At 37.9% G+C, this 15,249-nt stretch overlaps 1 protein-coding gene across 18 annotated transcripts in view; it reads right to left on the bottom strand.

Moving 5' to 3' along the window:
• The window catches only part of NTRK2 (neurotrophic receptor tyrosine kinase 2), a 358,176-nt gene that overhangs the window by 308,035 nt on the left and 34,892 nt on the right, over positions 1 to 15,249 (bottom strand). For all 18 annotated transcript variants that reach the window (XM_016961053.4, XM_054658057.2, XM_063787833.1 and 15 more), the window contains 2 exons: positions 10,122 to 10,190; positions 7,234 to 7,388 (listed from right to left, as the gene is read on the bottom strand). In XM_016961053.4, coding sequence (XP_016816542.1) covers positions 7,234 to 7,388; positions 10,122 to 10,190 — 224 coding nt within the window. The remainder of the gene's footprint in view (positions 1 to 7,233; positions 7,389 to 10,121; positions 10,191 to 15,249) is intronic.

Below are 15,249 nucleotides of genomic sequence, written 5' to 3'. Positions count from 1 at the left end.
AGGGGAAGAGGAAGAAGGAGAAGGAGAAGGAGGCTCTGTAAGAAGCTCTGGATGTTCACAATGCACATTAGAAAATTAAAAGTTCTGAGAACTCCTGCTATAAAGAAATCCATTTGAATTCCATTGATCTTACATTCCCCAAGCAGATTTGAGTACATAATCAGTTCTTTGATTGTAATGTTTGTTGTGGCTTTATTTTCATTTCAAGCAATTTGACAAAATATAAGATATACATATATTTAAATTCAGATGTAAAATACATTTAAATCTAACTATTCTTGTTGATGATAGTAATAGCTATTATTTATTGGGTACTTAGTATGTGCTAGACTCTGTTTTAAATATTTTCCGTTTATCACCTTATCAGTCATCCTAAATATCCTAGAAAGTAGGTGCCATTAATATTTCTATTTCCAGATGAAGAAGTTAAGGCTATCAAGTATTATGACTAAATAGCTAGTCAGTGGGGTTGGCCCTGGCCCACATCTGTCTGTCCAGGGCCTTAACCAGAGCATTCTGGCTGCCTCCTTTGCTGGGATCTTCCATGTCTCTGCTTCCACCTATTAGTGCATACTTCTTGAGAGTTGACCAAATTGACTAGGTGCTTCAATCACTCATTCAAAGTGTGTAGGCCCTCACTTTCTCTTAAGGAAAAACAAATCTCTAGTCATTTTGGATTAACCCAGTTTGGCAACAAATAAGATGGGTTAAGGTTGGGTTTTACTAACATTTTTTAGTAATCACCAGTAGGTCTTGCTTGTGTTTGTTTTCAGCTTGCTTCAGTGATCCTGAGCTCTGTTCATTTCATGTTGGGTCATCATTCCACATGTATAAAAGTATTCAAGTAAATTATAATGTTGTCTGTTCTCTGCCTTCTCTCCTCTCACTTCTATTTGTGCACACATAACAGAACTTAAAACAAATAAACACTTGACCTATCTCTTAATTCTCTCTCAACAGAATACTAAAACCCTATAACCTTCCCCTCTACCCTTCTATCTCCTTGTCATATCTTCCAAGTTCTTTGCCTCCTGAACAGCTATATTCCACAACCAGGAATGAAGCCAAAATGAGCCTGACCTATTTAGAAGTGATTGCTTTATACCTGGTAGGAAAAATGACAGAAAGTTAGCAAAATGACTTTGCAAGCTCAAATTTGAAACTGCACTTCTAAACACATGTGAGCCATGTCACAATAGTGACAGGTACTACATAACTTCTAAACACAAAAATTTAAACAGCAGTTGACAGATGAGAAAAAAACAACTTCATTTGACATTCTAAGAAGATAAAGAAAAACAACGATCCACTGTGTGGTTTCCTTGATTTAGGAGATAAAACCTGATCTCTAAGAAAATTAAACCAAAGCAGTACACTAAAATAGCCTTTGTGTGTGGTTTTCAGGGAAGAAAGCCAATCCAACTAAGTTGCTGAGAAAATAATGTTTCATATCACTCTAACTTCCACATAGAGCATTAATATAGCATATTCTTTTAATCTGGGAGTGTTAACAAAGTAGAATTACTACCAGTCTATTTTCTTGGTTCAACACGAACAAAAGAAGGAGTATGTACAAATATGCTACACAGACATATGTGCTACAAACTGTGGTTGAAACCAAAAGTAATTCTTAAAAATAAATCATTAAATTCAATTTATCTCAAGGAACCCGGCCTCTCCTCCTGGGCACCTGTGAACTGACCTTCACTATCATAAATAGTATTTTGTCGATGTGCCTTTAAAAGCTTCTACATTAAAAGTTGGAAGGTTGGAAAAGTGAAAAACTGAAATTGTCCTAATAAATAGGAAGGAAATCAAAGGCAAGTCTGATTTCAATCCATGGGACCATTAAGGATGGTTTATATAGTAACTGCACAGTTCTTCAACCAACAAGTGAATTGCCACCTTATATTCACTGTGGGACTATTATTCTGTGTGGTAACTAGTTACTAGTAAAATAGGTGCAGGGATTCTTTTGATATGACCCAGAGGAATACTGCCTTTCTTAAATGTATTTGCCATCAACTTAAGACAGAGCATTTCATGTACTATTAACACTTGCTGAAGAAGCTCTCAGATAAGATTTAAATAATAATGATAGTATTTTTTAAAATTAAAATATAACATCCACTTCTCCTTAATAATCCCATTATGCCAGGGGAGGTGACTGAAAGGTTTCTACTGCAAGACTAACTGCTGAAAATCATCTAAGTGTGCAGGAATTGAGCAGAAATTAAAAAGAAAATACTACATGAGATAAATAATTTCATTAGAAACACTTGAAGAAGTAGCAGGGAGATTTTTTATACGAGATGATAATCAGCACAGCCTGGCCAAATCAGCTTTCTTCACCAGCACTTACATGATTCTGTTTCAGTCTTCAGAACCACTGCTCATAGCACCTCTTTATTCCAATTAATGTGGAAATGTTATATGAAAATGTTCTCTTGCCTTGCAATTAACAAAGTTTTTCTAAGGTTTAGAAGGGCCGTTTGAAGAAATGAACCACCACTTGTTTTACAGCATGAATAAATTTACAGTAATTCACAGCAGGAGGGGACTGTTAGAAAAATATTGTGAGGCATTTTGACTGCACTATTAACGAGAATGATGCAGTTAAACTTCCCAGCTCCATCTATCATGCTCGATTAATCTCTAAGGATATAAAGAAAAAAGAAGAAATGAGACTCTCTCAAAAATGCCATCAAGATAAAAATTTCAAAAATAATGAAAAAATACTAAACTATAGAATAATTTGGCTAAAATAATGTATGTAAGTTATTTTTAATTAACTGAAACATTCACACCATTATATTAAAAACCTGGTCCAATATGAACATTAATATGATATGGTTCATGCATTTGTTAATTCAGCAAACCTTCATCAAATGCCTGTTATGATCAAGGAGTACAGCAGGCACCATGGAATATGCATATTTGCATATAAAATGTAGAGAACTTGTTCTCCATATAATATCTCTATGATGAAATACTAACAAGGGAAACTTTTAAAGAAAACTTATCTTACAAACAAATAAAATCTCAGCAGCTCTTCTTTTTCATTGAAATAAAAATAGTACCAATTGCAAACTAAATACAATGGCCACAGTAGTTGGCAAATTGTTGGTTTACAAAGATGACACACACAAGACCATGGTCTTCACTGATTCAGAGTTAGCTAAAAAGTTTTACCCCCCCAAAAAAGTGTGGAAATAAGATGAACTTCAAATCTGTGACATAAACACAACAGATGTGTTTTTAAAGTATATGTAAAAGAAAAAGCCAGCTGACCATAAATTCATTTTTTTCAAACAAGACTTGAAGACTTATCTAACTTGAAGATATTGGCGTGTTATTATCTGGTTTCTTCAACACAGAATTCCAGAGAATTTAAATCCAACATTCTAGTGTCATTTTCTGTCTAGATTATAACTTCTCCTGAAAGAACCAAAGTTGGGAAACCATCAAAAGAAAATTAATACATGACTAAGCCCCAAAGTGAAGGCTCCCTTTCTTATCCCAGATATCCAGAAGTGATACTCAATATTTTTCTTAAAACCCAGAACAAAGTTGGAAAGTGAGAAGGCACATCGCTGATGGAGAAGAAACTATAAAGAACTCCTGAGCGAGAGAAAGCAGAAGAGGATTAATGAAAAGCAGCACAGCCCCAAGTGGACACATAACCATGTGCTTCACAAAATAGTGAGGCTTTCAAAGGACCGAAAAGTAGAGGCAGGATTGCAGGACTCCCTGCTGATGTAGCAAACCCCGGTATGGAGAAGGGCATTTCAGTCACAAAAGAAATGACTCACAAGAGATTGTGGAAATTGATCATCAGTGGTTGAAAGGAAAAAAAATCAGCAGCTGGAGAAACAGCTGAAAAGCTAAGTAATGAGCAAACCAATTCTCCCATAATGCGGTACACAAGGACAAGCAGATGGAAACTACTAAGGAAAGGGTGGCCAGCATGGGTGGAGCCAAAAGTGTAAATATCTATCCAATGTCAATTCCTGAATGAAAGAATAAACGGAAAGAATACATTGAGCAAATCAATAAGAAAATTTTTCCAGAACTGAAGACATGAACCCACACATTGAAAAGGTATCCCTCACAATAAGCAGAATTAAAAAAAAAAAAAACCCACATCTAGTTACGTTGTGGTGAAATTTAAGAATAACATGGATAAGGAGTAAATTCTCAAAACTTCTAGAGGGGAAAAAATATAAAAAGCACAGTTTACCTAGAAAGAGCAAGCAACAGACTGACCTCAGACTTCTCATCAGCAACACTCAATACAAAAAGAATATGGTGCAATATCTTCAAAGTTCTGAGTTTTTGAGCCTATAAATTTTTACTCAGCAAATTCCACTGAGAAGAAAAAATACAGGCCAATTTCCCACCACCCAAGAACTTGATTTTATTTTTTTAATTTCTATGAAAGAAGTATTAGAAGATACACTCCAGCAAAAAGAACAATCACACCAAAAGAACACAGTAAGACACAAAAGTCTATGATATACAAAGAGATATGACATCTTCAAAAAAGCCAGGTAACAATACAAAAATAAAATCCCAGATGATAACAAACTGAGAGCTGGGAGGAGAAGTAAAGGGAGGCAAAAATATTTTTTCTGCCTTATTGGTGGTTATCTCTATGCAGAAAATACATATTTAAATTTGTGCAGAAAATATTTCAGTATTATAGACTTTTTTAAAAAGAGAATATTTATCACTTTCAAACAATTAAGAAAAAACAAAGAACAATGAAAGTAAAGAAACAGAAAAACCCTACAGAAAAACAGACAAAGGATATAAACAGGAAATTTACTGAAGCATAAACACAGTCCAATAAACATATAAGATACTCAATAGTAATCAGGAAAATGCAAACTCAAAAGCCATGACAGCAGTTTTTAGAAAGACAAACACTAACAAGTTTGCTAATATCAAGGTATACCTTGTTAGGGTGGGCATAAATAGATACAGCCATTTTTTCATGTGCAAACCACATAAACCAACAATTCTGCTTCTTTCTGTGTATTCTAGAAAAACCTTTGCACTTGTACATATGTGTAAAAAGCATGAATAAGGATGCTTGCTGAAACATTTTTGCAGTATTGAAAAAATGGAAAATAAGCAAAATGCTCGTCAATATGGAACACTTAATTAATTAAGACACATTGTATCATGAATTTCACGTAATGGTTAAAAAGAATATGACAGATCTATGACTACTGACCTGAAATGGTTAGGAGAAATGGTTAGGCAAGAAAAAGACAAACATCATATGTGTAATGTAGGAAATTACTTTTGCAACAAGACATATCAATATAATACATGCAATTATAAAAAGTAAAACACTTGAAAGAGAATAAAAATTAAAAGGGAAAGAACAAAACAGTTAAGAACACAAAAATGATAGGAAAAATAAGTCTGTCGATTCACTTGCCACACTCTTCTGTAATGTTGCTTTTTGAAAAGCATCCTTGACATTGAAATGAATTGTGAATGTTACCGTGAATGTAACCATTCAGTCCTAATCGATCAATTGAGCCCATGCCCTCATTACAGTAGATTCAAAACCTCACTCTTAGACACACAATTCATTGACTAATTTGTAGAAAACAGAAATAAAAAATGACTGAAAACTGACAAACTGTTTAGGAAAAATGAGGACCAGTTCACTCCCTACACGTCCCCTATCCCAATCACAATGGCCGAGCAATAACACGTAAGGCGGGGTGCATTCCCGGAATGCTGCCAAGACAACACAACCAAAAATTAAAATGGAAAAAAATGAAATTGGTTTCAGGCAAGGACAAAGCAGACATCTGTTAAGAGGCAGTTTGTGAAATCAGAGCAAGAGTCAGATGCTTTCTCTCTTTTCCTCTCAGTGGTTGCTGAACCAATGTGGCCACAACTGCCATGGGGATTTGGGAGCTGGCCAAAAGGCCAGGTGACTCAACATTGAATTTCTTGTCCCTCTAGGCAATTTCTCTCAGCAGTACAAATTTGCACCAGAACAGAGAACAGTTACCCTCTTATCAATCAGGAAAAGACACATATTAAAAGTTTTTTTATTTTTTAAGTGTTAGCTAGCAAAGAAAACTGACAGAGGTTGGCAAGAGAATAAAGCCTTATTCCCCCATTATGAAACCAAAGGACTCTATTTGTGACAGAAAAATCTGTGGGAAGGGTCAGGGCCGTCTTCTAAGGTCATTCAGGGTAAGAAACAGACTCATATCTTTATTTTTATCGCATTCCTACAAAGCGTGTGCAGCAGCTCCATTTTTCTTAAATAAAAAATAGACCTCAAATAATAGGGTCTTCCGAAAACAAAGAATCGGTTGTTTGTGATTAATACAGAGATTCCTTGTGCACAAGAACCAGGTGCTACATGGCTTTCTGCTGTGTCACCAGCCACTAGGCCAGAAGATCAAACATAATTGTTTGTGAACTTGTTAACTGGTTGACTAACCGATTCAAATGTCAATGGGGGAGTAACATGCATGTGTGGGTATTGTAGAGGTACATCACTGAAGACTAGTAAAATCCTAGCAGAACACTTTGCTATTCCTCCCTTATAACTCACTAGCACTCACATGAGCTCTGATTTTGCCATTCGGTGCCCTTTTAAATGTTGGAGATGAAAACGCTGGGAAGAGGAATAGGGGATGACGGTAAAGTAGGAGATCTTAAATCCAGACATGGGGAGAAGCACGTGGCATGGCAGACTTGGGGCACCCCATCAAGAGACACAGACCTCTGGCAGTAAGACAAGTTTAAGGGAATGTGCTGGATTGAATTGGATTTGCTTGTGCTGCCAGGACACTTTCATCACCCTGAGATCCTTGGCCTGGGTGCCATCCAAGGGTATATGTGGCCAGAGAAGTGCCACACTTTTAGCAGATAGTTTTTGCACAGATGGATGGGTGGATAAACGGATGGATGGATAGATGGAAAAACACATACGAACAAATAAGCAAATGAACAAACAAACAAAAAGAATAAGCAGAGTACTTTTTCTCTATGCACTTTACAGCCATCCACTCTGAATTAATATTCTACTTGCAAAGATTACTCCACACTGCACATAAATGTTGTCTGAGTCACTGGAGACATCAACAGAATACTATATACAATCCAGGTAGTGGTAATTTTCCCAGACTACCGCACCAAGGCAATGAGAATAATTAATAGCAACTAGAACACATTGATTTAAAAATAAATTACCACAATTGGGTATCTGCAGGTTTGCCAGGGGAATATTCTTGCTGCTTTCATTCAGGCAGTACAAATCCTGAGTGTCTGGACTGGATTTAGCCTCTTGGAGAGTCTTGATCCACATAATGTCACAGGAGCATGTAAATGGATTGCCCACCAGGATCCTACAGGGAACAAAAATGACAACAGATCAAGTTCCTTTTTCCATTTTAGCTACATTAGTGCTTGTAAAATACTACAACATTATGAATTCTTTCTAGCCAGCAATGCTTGGAAGTCATACCACTTTCATAGCATGACAGTACTTATTATTCCTTCATTTATCTGATACTTATGGAGCATCTCCTATATGCAGACAGCACTGGAGAATGATAGAAGACCTTACAGAATAACAGGGGAAACAAGATAGAGACAGAAATAGCCAAAATATAGGATAGAAAAGAACATCTCATAACATGGGGAAAATAAGGTGCCATGACAAATTTATCATGGTTATTATAGAGTTATTAAAAGGATGCCAACAAGAAGTTTTCAGGAATGCTAACATACTTATTTCTGACCAGGCTAAAGGCTCAAGTGTTACCACTTTCTAAGCTCAAACTTCAGCAGGGGGCAGAACAATTTCATCTCAATTTAAAATGAGACTGTAAGTACAAAGCTAAGACTAAATTGTGAATGCCAGAAGGCTGGCACCCCTAGCTTTCTACATTATACAATCACAGTCAGTTTCATTGATTCAAGATAGCTGGAGTAAAGGTGAGAGAGAGAACCTGAAAGGAAGCTGTAGACCTCCTTCACACACACACACACACACACACACACACACACACACACACACACACACACACAGAGCAAGCTATTCTGAGGGCAAGGCAACTGAGCTGCAGATTGAGCTGTGTTAGACCACTGTGGGTGGAAAGCCACCGCCATTCAGACCTCAGCCATGCTGCCTGGACTCCTGTGGCCTGCAATGGGTAAAAGAGGAAGTAGTCAAGAGGAAAATAAAAACCACAAGGAAAAAAAAATCTTTAAATGCTTATTTATAATACTCAGTGGCCTATTTAAGATGAATTCCATTTATGGTAATGAGCCTTTAAATGAGGCCATTTAAAATCGTTACATAGACTCTGCCTGGCATTAACCACAATACTTAAGATTTCCGTGAAGACAGGACCTGGGCTTTGCAACATCATTTACTCCTGTGGTTTTCTGGTTGGGTTCTAAGAATCTCAGGGATCCCTGGAGACTTTTCCAGGAGTTTCTTAGGGGAAAATGTGGTCATGGTAGACTCATTTAATTTGTGTCTGCTTGATCACCTCCAAGTATCCCTCCAACACCAAAATGGGATTTGATGTTATGAGATATGGAATAGAATGCAGAAAAGACCCACCACCAGTTTAAACCCCACTAATCCAAAATGCTTCCTGGAGCTCTGAGTACATGCAAAACTAAAGAGTCTTTCTAAAAGAAGATATCATTAACTCAGCAGAAGGGATAAAGAAGGAAAGGAATGTTTCAATTATGAATACAGCAATGTTCATATGACAACACAACACTGGTGCACAGCTGGCTTCTTTCTCCAGCTTACTATGCAAGCTCGATGATTATGACAGCACATTACACTTTTATCTTTAGGTTTCTACCTCTCCCACTGGATAACAGAATCCAGGAACATAGAAACTTTTCTCCCTTTATCCCCATGGCCCTGTGCCATATCATTTTGATTTGTAATAGGTACACAATTAACATTTGTTGAATTAATTGATTAAATATGCTTCAAGAAGAATATTGAGACATAAATTTGAAATTGAAACTCTAATTTTTAATCCAGCAAGAAAATTTTACACAATGTTGCCCAAAATTTTTACACCAAGTACTTTACCCTATCTCATGTATCTTCCTTTAGTTTGTCATGCCTATTCCTGTGTTAGAAGCATTAGTGCTTCAACGCCCTGAATTCACTTTATTCCAAATAATTCTCAATTGCCAAGACTTTCACCATATAACACCCATTACACCTATTAACTTGTTGTCTCTCCAGCAGTGACACCTTCCAATCTGCACAATTTCCTTGTGAATAAGGATGGATCTTCATAAAAAGACTCCACAATTCAGGCAACATAGAGTTTAAGCAAATGCCATTGCCTAATCTTCAAAGGCCTCTTCCTGGGCCCACATCTGCCCCACAAAGCCTCTGCATTAGGATGCTTTGAGGTGCCTTACCATAAGAATAGCAACAGTTCATATTTGTTTAATGGGGACAATGCAAGGAATGGAGCTCACTTGGAAATCCTGGCTGTTAGTCATCAACACCTTTCAATACGTTTTCTATCATTTTACAACAGAAGAAAATGGGACTTAAAAATAAATATTGAATGCAATAACAGATCTGGAAGAAAATCTCACAGAGATGGGTGGGGAGAGAGAACAACTACCTCTCCTCCAATGTCCCCTATCCTTAAGATGGACAAAAGTGAGCAGAGTTTTGCCCATTTTTATTTCCTCTTTGAATGGGTTTGCTTGACTTTAGGGCCTGGATCCAACAGGAACCAAACCAAAGCTGTGAGATATAAAGCACACAGCCGTTTTCACACAAAGCCCCCTTCTTTTTCTCTTTTTTCCCTGTACCAGAAATTATTTATGTAAAATCAACATTTAAATGAATCAGAAATGATATGTCACTACTGAGATTTCTATTTTTTTAATTACTGAATTTTAAAAATGAGAGATAATAAACCTTGAAGGAATAAAAGACTGAGAGACTGAAACTTGAGAAATCATTTTTTGAGAATTTGGTATAAAAATAGAGCTGCAACATCACTCATTAAAAGAAAAATACTTAATTACCCCTTCCTTTGAAAACATTTCCCCAAATGCCACACAAAATCATTACTTACAGTTCAGACAAGTCAAGGTGACGGAAATGTTTCCTAGACAAACTCGTCAGTTTGTTTCGGGTAAAATTGCTGAAAGGAATCAAAAACATTAAACATGAATTTAAAATGTTACATTTTAGGAACACAGTATTCAAATAGAGATTTGTTTTTCAAAATATAATTTTATTTGATCATTATATAAGCTTTACTTACATCCAGATCTCTCTCTCTTTCACTTAGAGTGATAGCTGAGTTTTTCCTCTAACCTTGTCTATAATTTTTTCTTTGCTGGGAGGGGTAGCATAAATATATTGTGTATTTTTAATGTCTTTTTCACCCAAAAGCTTACTTCTCATATGTTGATTTGGAGCCAAGTTATATATCTTACAGAAACCCTGATCTTTTGAACAATTATTTATCAGATAAATGAAGGAATAATAAGTACTGTCATGCTATGAAAGTGGTAATAGGAGGATATGTAAGATTAAATAAAATTTAAAACTATAAACCCAGTAGGGAAAAAAGATGCCTTAAAACTAAACAGCATCATGGATATTTTGAAATTATGTGGCATACAAAACTCTGAATATTAACTGAATTCAATACGTCTTTATAGGAAAGACATTTTATTGATGAAAAAACTCTACTGAGATTGTTTACATATGATCTAGATAACCGCATACCTCCACGATGAGAACAAACAAAAATTAGGTAACAAGGAATATGTCAGATTTCATCTTGAACCATTCTAGTGACATACCATCTTCAGATTTGAACCAACCAGACAATAAAAAGATATATTTGTGACTAAAAAAAATAATAATTTACTGACATGTTCCAAACATGTAATTTGATTCTATAAAAGAGTTTCCAATGATCAGTGTCATGAGATTTTGGGGTAGGAAACTCAGAGCCATAACCCTGGCAGCTGACTCACTCTGCGAATTTGTTTACTGTTTAAATTTATTTAAAGAGTATCCGATGCTTGGGCCTCAAGATGTGTTTAATAAATAAAATGAATGTAAAATAAACATCAACTTTCATAAAAACAGCCAAGATCTCTACAAACCGGAGGAAGTCAATGAGACTTTCAGTGTGTGTTTCCTGCCGAGGAAGGCAAGTGTTGGGTTGAGAGTTGGATAAAACATGAGATCTGGCCGGGTGCGGTGGCTCACGCCTGTAATCCCAGCACTTTGGGAGGCCGAGGTGGGTGGATCATGAGGTCAGGAGATCGAGACCATCCTGGCTAACACGGTGAAACCCCGTCTCCACTAAAAAAAATACTAAAAATTAGCCAGGCGGTGGTGGGCACCTGTAATCCCAACTACTGGGGAGGCTGAGGCAGGAGAATGGCATGAACCCGGGAGGCAGAGCTTGCAGTGAGCCGAGATTGTGCCACTGCACTCCAGCCCGGGTGACAGAGCAAGACTCCGTCTCAAAAAAAAAAAAAAAAAAAAATAACACACATGAGATCTGAGGGTGACAGTGATCCTGGCCCCTCACCTGAGGCTACTCTTTGCTGTCAGCCCAAGGAAGTCATCACTGAAGTATCCTAGTGTGTTTGATCAGTCACACAGTCCTGGCATTACAACCAGGAGCTAAAGCATGAACTAAGGCTAGTCAGTTGATAAGAAAGAACCTACCACTCTGGTGTCTCACAAATCATGAATGTGTGTGTCCACTCCCAGCTTAATTCTATATTAAGATCTCCACTCATCCAAACCCCTACCTACACAAGGGTACCATCCTTCCTCCTAGGCGTGCATCTTCTCTCTTCACACTGAGTATAAAGTGCTCACCCACATGAAAAATAATCCACCAGGAAGTTGTAAAATGTGCCCACATAGGTCTCTTCTTTTGGAATGTGAATTAAGAATGGGTTTTGGCTGGGTGCAGTGGCTCACACCTGTAATCCCAGCACTTTGGGAAGCTAAGGCTGTTGGATCACCCGAGGTTGGGAGTTTGAGACCAGCCTGGCCAACATGGTGAAACCCTGTCTCTACTAAAAACACAAAAATTCACCTGGTGTGGTGGCGCCCGCCTGTAATCTCAGCTACTTGGGAGGCTGAGGCAGGAGAATTGCTGGAACCCGGGAGGCAGAGGTTGCAGTGAGCCAAGATGGCGCCATTGCACTCCAGCCTGGGCGACAACAGCAAGACTCCTTCTTAAAAAAAAAAAAAAAAAAAAAAAAAGAATGGGTTTCACTGGTATACAATGCATTGAAAAGTCAGTCTGCCTATCTTCCACAGTCTCTAAGGCACAATGCTTTCATCTTCATCAGAAGTCCCAATGTTTCTAAAACAAACAAATGAAAAACCAAAAACCTGTTTTCCTCCTCAAGAAAAAGGCAGAGAGAGGCAGCAAAGAAAGAGGAGGCTTAGGGTGAAGGGTCTCCCTGTCTGCTGGTAAAACCGCCGCCCCGCAGAGCTGCTGCCTCTGTGGGGCTGCCAGCAGCACCGCAAAGAGCGGGGTTACCGGCCAAAGAACAAGATGAGTTTTATGAGCCATACTTATTATTGGGGCCAAAAGCCAAAATGGAGGAAGAGGGGAGGGAAAAAAATCAACAATCCTCTTACTGTTTGATTATAGAGCTTTGCAAGGGAGCTAATTAGCACCTCTGCAAAGTCCCTGGAAAACACAAATACCAGCTTTTCTCACAGTCCCTGGGCTCTAAGGGGCTGGGCAGGAATTAAAGGCATCAAGAAATAACGCAGTGACCGGTCTCTGGGGCTCTGGGCAGTCCCCATGTGATGCTCATATGGACAGGGTAGGGGGAGAAGTGGTGAAAGTGAGAGAGAGGATCCCATTTAAATTTCCCTAAAACCCGAAGTGAAATAGACTGATCTTGTATGCATTTTTATATTGCTGGGGAAACTCAGAGAGATCATCAGTATATCCCAGGGGTAGAGAGAAACAGCTTTTAATACATATTTTGTTATCAGCTCCCTTGCACCCCACTGCGTTGATATTTGAGGGAAGAGTGCAATTTGCATGTGGAAAATCAGGGGACCACCAACCAAGCTGTTCCCCAGAGTCCTCCATCACAAGCAGAGGTTAGGTCTAAGATCCGGAAAGGCAGACACCTGACTTAATTCCTTCCTTCCTCCCTACTGTTCTCAAAAGCAAACTACTTAATTTAATTTCAGATTTTGGTGATTAAGAGCCTCTTTTGTCCTGTGACTATATGAAGCTTACTGCCATCTGATGACCTCTTCATAACTGCCTGGCACTTGCCTATTTCTCTCTGTCTTACTATTCAATAATGGCTATAAATATTAGTAGCATTTTTGCAATTTGATCAATGATTGACATCCCAACAATTGCTTCTTCAGAAAACTGTAAGATATGTATGTCCCTTTAGCTTCCCATTTTAAAATAATTCTTCTCTGAAAGCTAGGGAGAGATATTTGACTTTATATAAGCTGTGTACTGCACAAAGAATACCACCGGCCAGGCGTAGAGGCTCAAGCCTGTAATCCCAGCACTTTGGGAGGCCGAGGCGGGCGGATCACAAGGTCAGGAGATCGAGACCATCCTGGCTAATGCGGTGAAACCCCATCTCTACTAAAAAAATAAAATTAGCCTGGCGTGGTGGCAGGTGCCTGTAGTCCCAGCTACTGGAGAGGCTGAGGCAGGAGAATGGCATGAACCCAGGAGGCGGAGCTTGCAGTGAGCCAAGATCGAGCCACTGCACTCCAGCCTGGGTGACAGAGCGAGACTCCATCTCAAAAAAAAAAAAGAATACCACCAAAATCACCCTGTCATATATCAACATGAAAAAATATACAAAGTGGCTTTCATATTCATAGAAATAGCATGCAATAATGAAAATATACAAAGTAAAGTGAAGTAATCAGTAAGTCTATTAATAAAACTATAATTAGCCAGAGCCCACTGTCCAAATCACAACATTAGGAGAAGTGATGTGATAAAAGAGCCAGTAAAATGCAGTTGTTGAGTAATTTGGGTCTAAGGTCAACTGTAATGAAAATACCAGAACTTAACCACTGAGGTCATTAATTACATCTAAGTGACTGCATTAGAGCATTTTGCCTTTTTCTTCTATCCAACTTCTCTCTTGTTTATGCTATCAAGGCCTACGCAGCCATCAGATTTGTGCAGGCAAAGATTTGTGCAGACTGCAAAAATGATTCCAAAAAGCATTTAATTGAAATGTGTTAATAAAGTTCCCTGAAGTTTTATCACATTTTTGTAGAATGTTTTATGTCTTAATTTACAGACTTTATTTTTAAAGTGACTTCATCATTAATGCCACCTATAAAATATGAAGCTATGATATTGGCTTTATGAAATTAATATTTTCCATAATATCAACAAATTTCAATAGAGTGTCCAGGCAATCTGCTTCTAAGAGAATGGTTTCTTTTATAACTGGCATGGAAATCAGTTGGGGAGCTGTTCTCCTCAAAAAAAAAGAAAGAGGACAAACCTTATAAGAAAGTCTGATTCTCTAAGGATGATACAGATTTTATTTCCTGTGCTCTTATTGTAAGAACATGGAGAGGGGTTGGCCCTGGAGTCATAACTCTGCTACTTACGATCTATGAATCTGAGCAAGTCCTAGAACTCTCTCACTCTTATTTTATCTATGAAATGTGCATAAAAAAGATCTGTCCTACCAATTGTCAGAAAAAAATCATGTGAAATAATCCAGGTGAGGGTCCCACAGATAGACTATGACATGTAAGGTATCACTGCAAAGAGAATTTGGTACAGCAAAACAGAATCAATAAATGCAGGCAACAACCTTCTGGCAGAAGTTCCACTAAAAACTCAGGGGATGGGAGTACAAGTCTGAGCTCAGTGATGCATAAATATTCTGCACTTAGGTGATCTTTAGTTTAATGAAGACAACTCTCAGGAAAGCCACACCTTATGGACTTAAATGCCATCATCTAGAGGATTTAGCAACAAACAAGCTAACAGTTCCCATTTTCCATATTTCCATTTGACTTCAGTGGACAAAGCATCAACAAGACTTTGGGGAAATATTTCCCATTGTTAATAATTTTCTGTACCTTTGGCATGTCCCATGATTGATTTTTCTCTACCTTTATCAAACCATGACAGACGGCTTTGGGAAAATGAAGGAGAATCCTATTGTGGGGGGAAAAGCACCAGTAATTTT

Source organism: Pan troglodytes, chromosome 11 (genome assembly GCF_028858775.2).
Source record: "Pan troglodytes isolate AG18354 chromosome 11, NHGRI_mPanTro3-v2.0_pri, whole genome shotgun sequence".
NCBI classification, from domain to species: Eukaryota; Metazoa; Chordata; class Mammalia; order Primates; family Hominidae; genus Pan; species Pan troglodytes.
The sequence above is the reverse complement of the archived record's forward strand: the minus strand, read 5'-3'. Positions and strand labels throughout refer to the sequence as shown.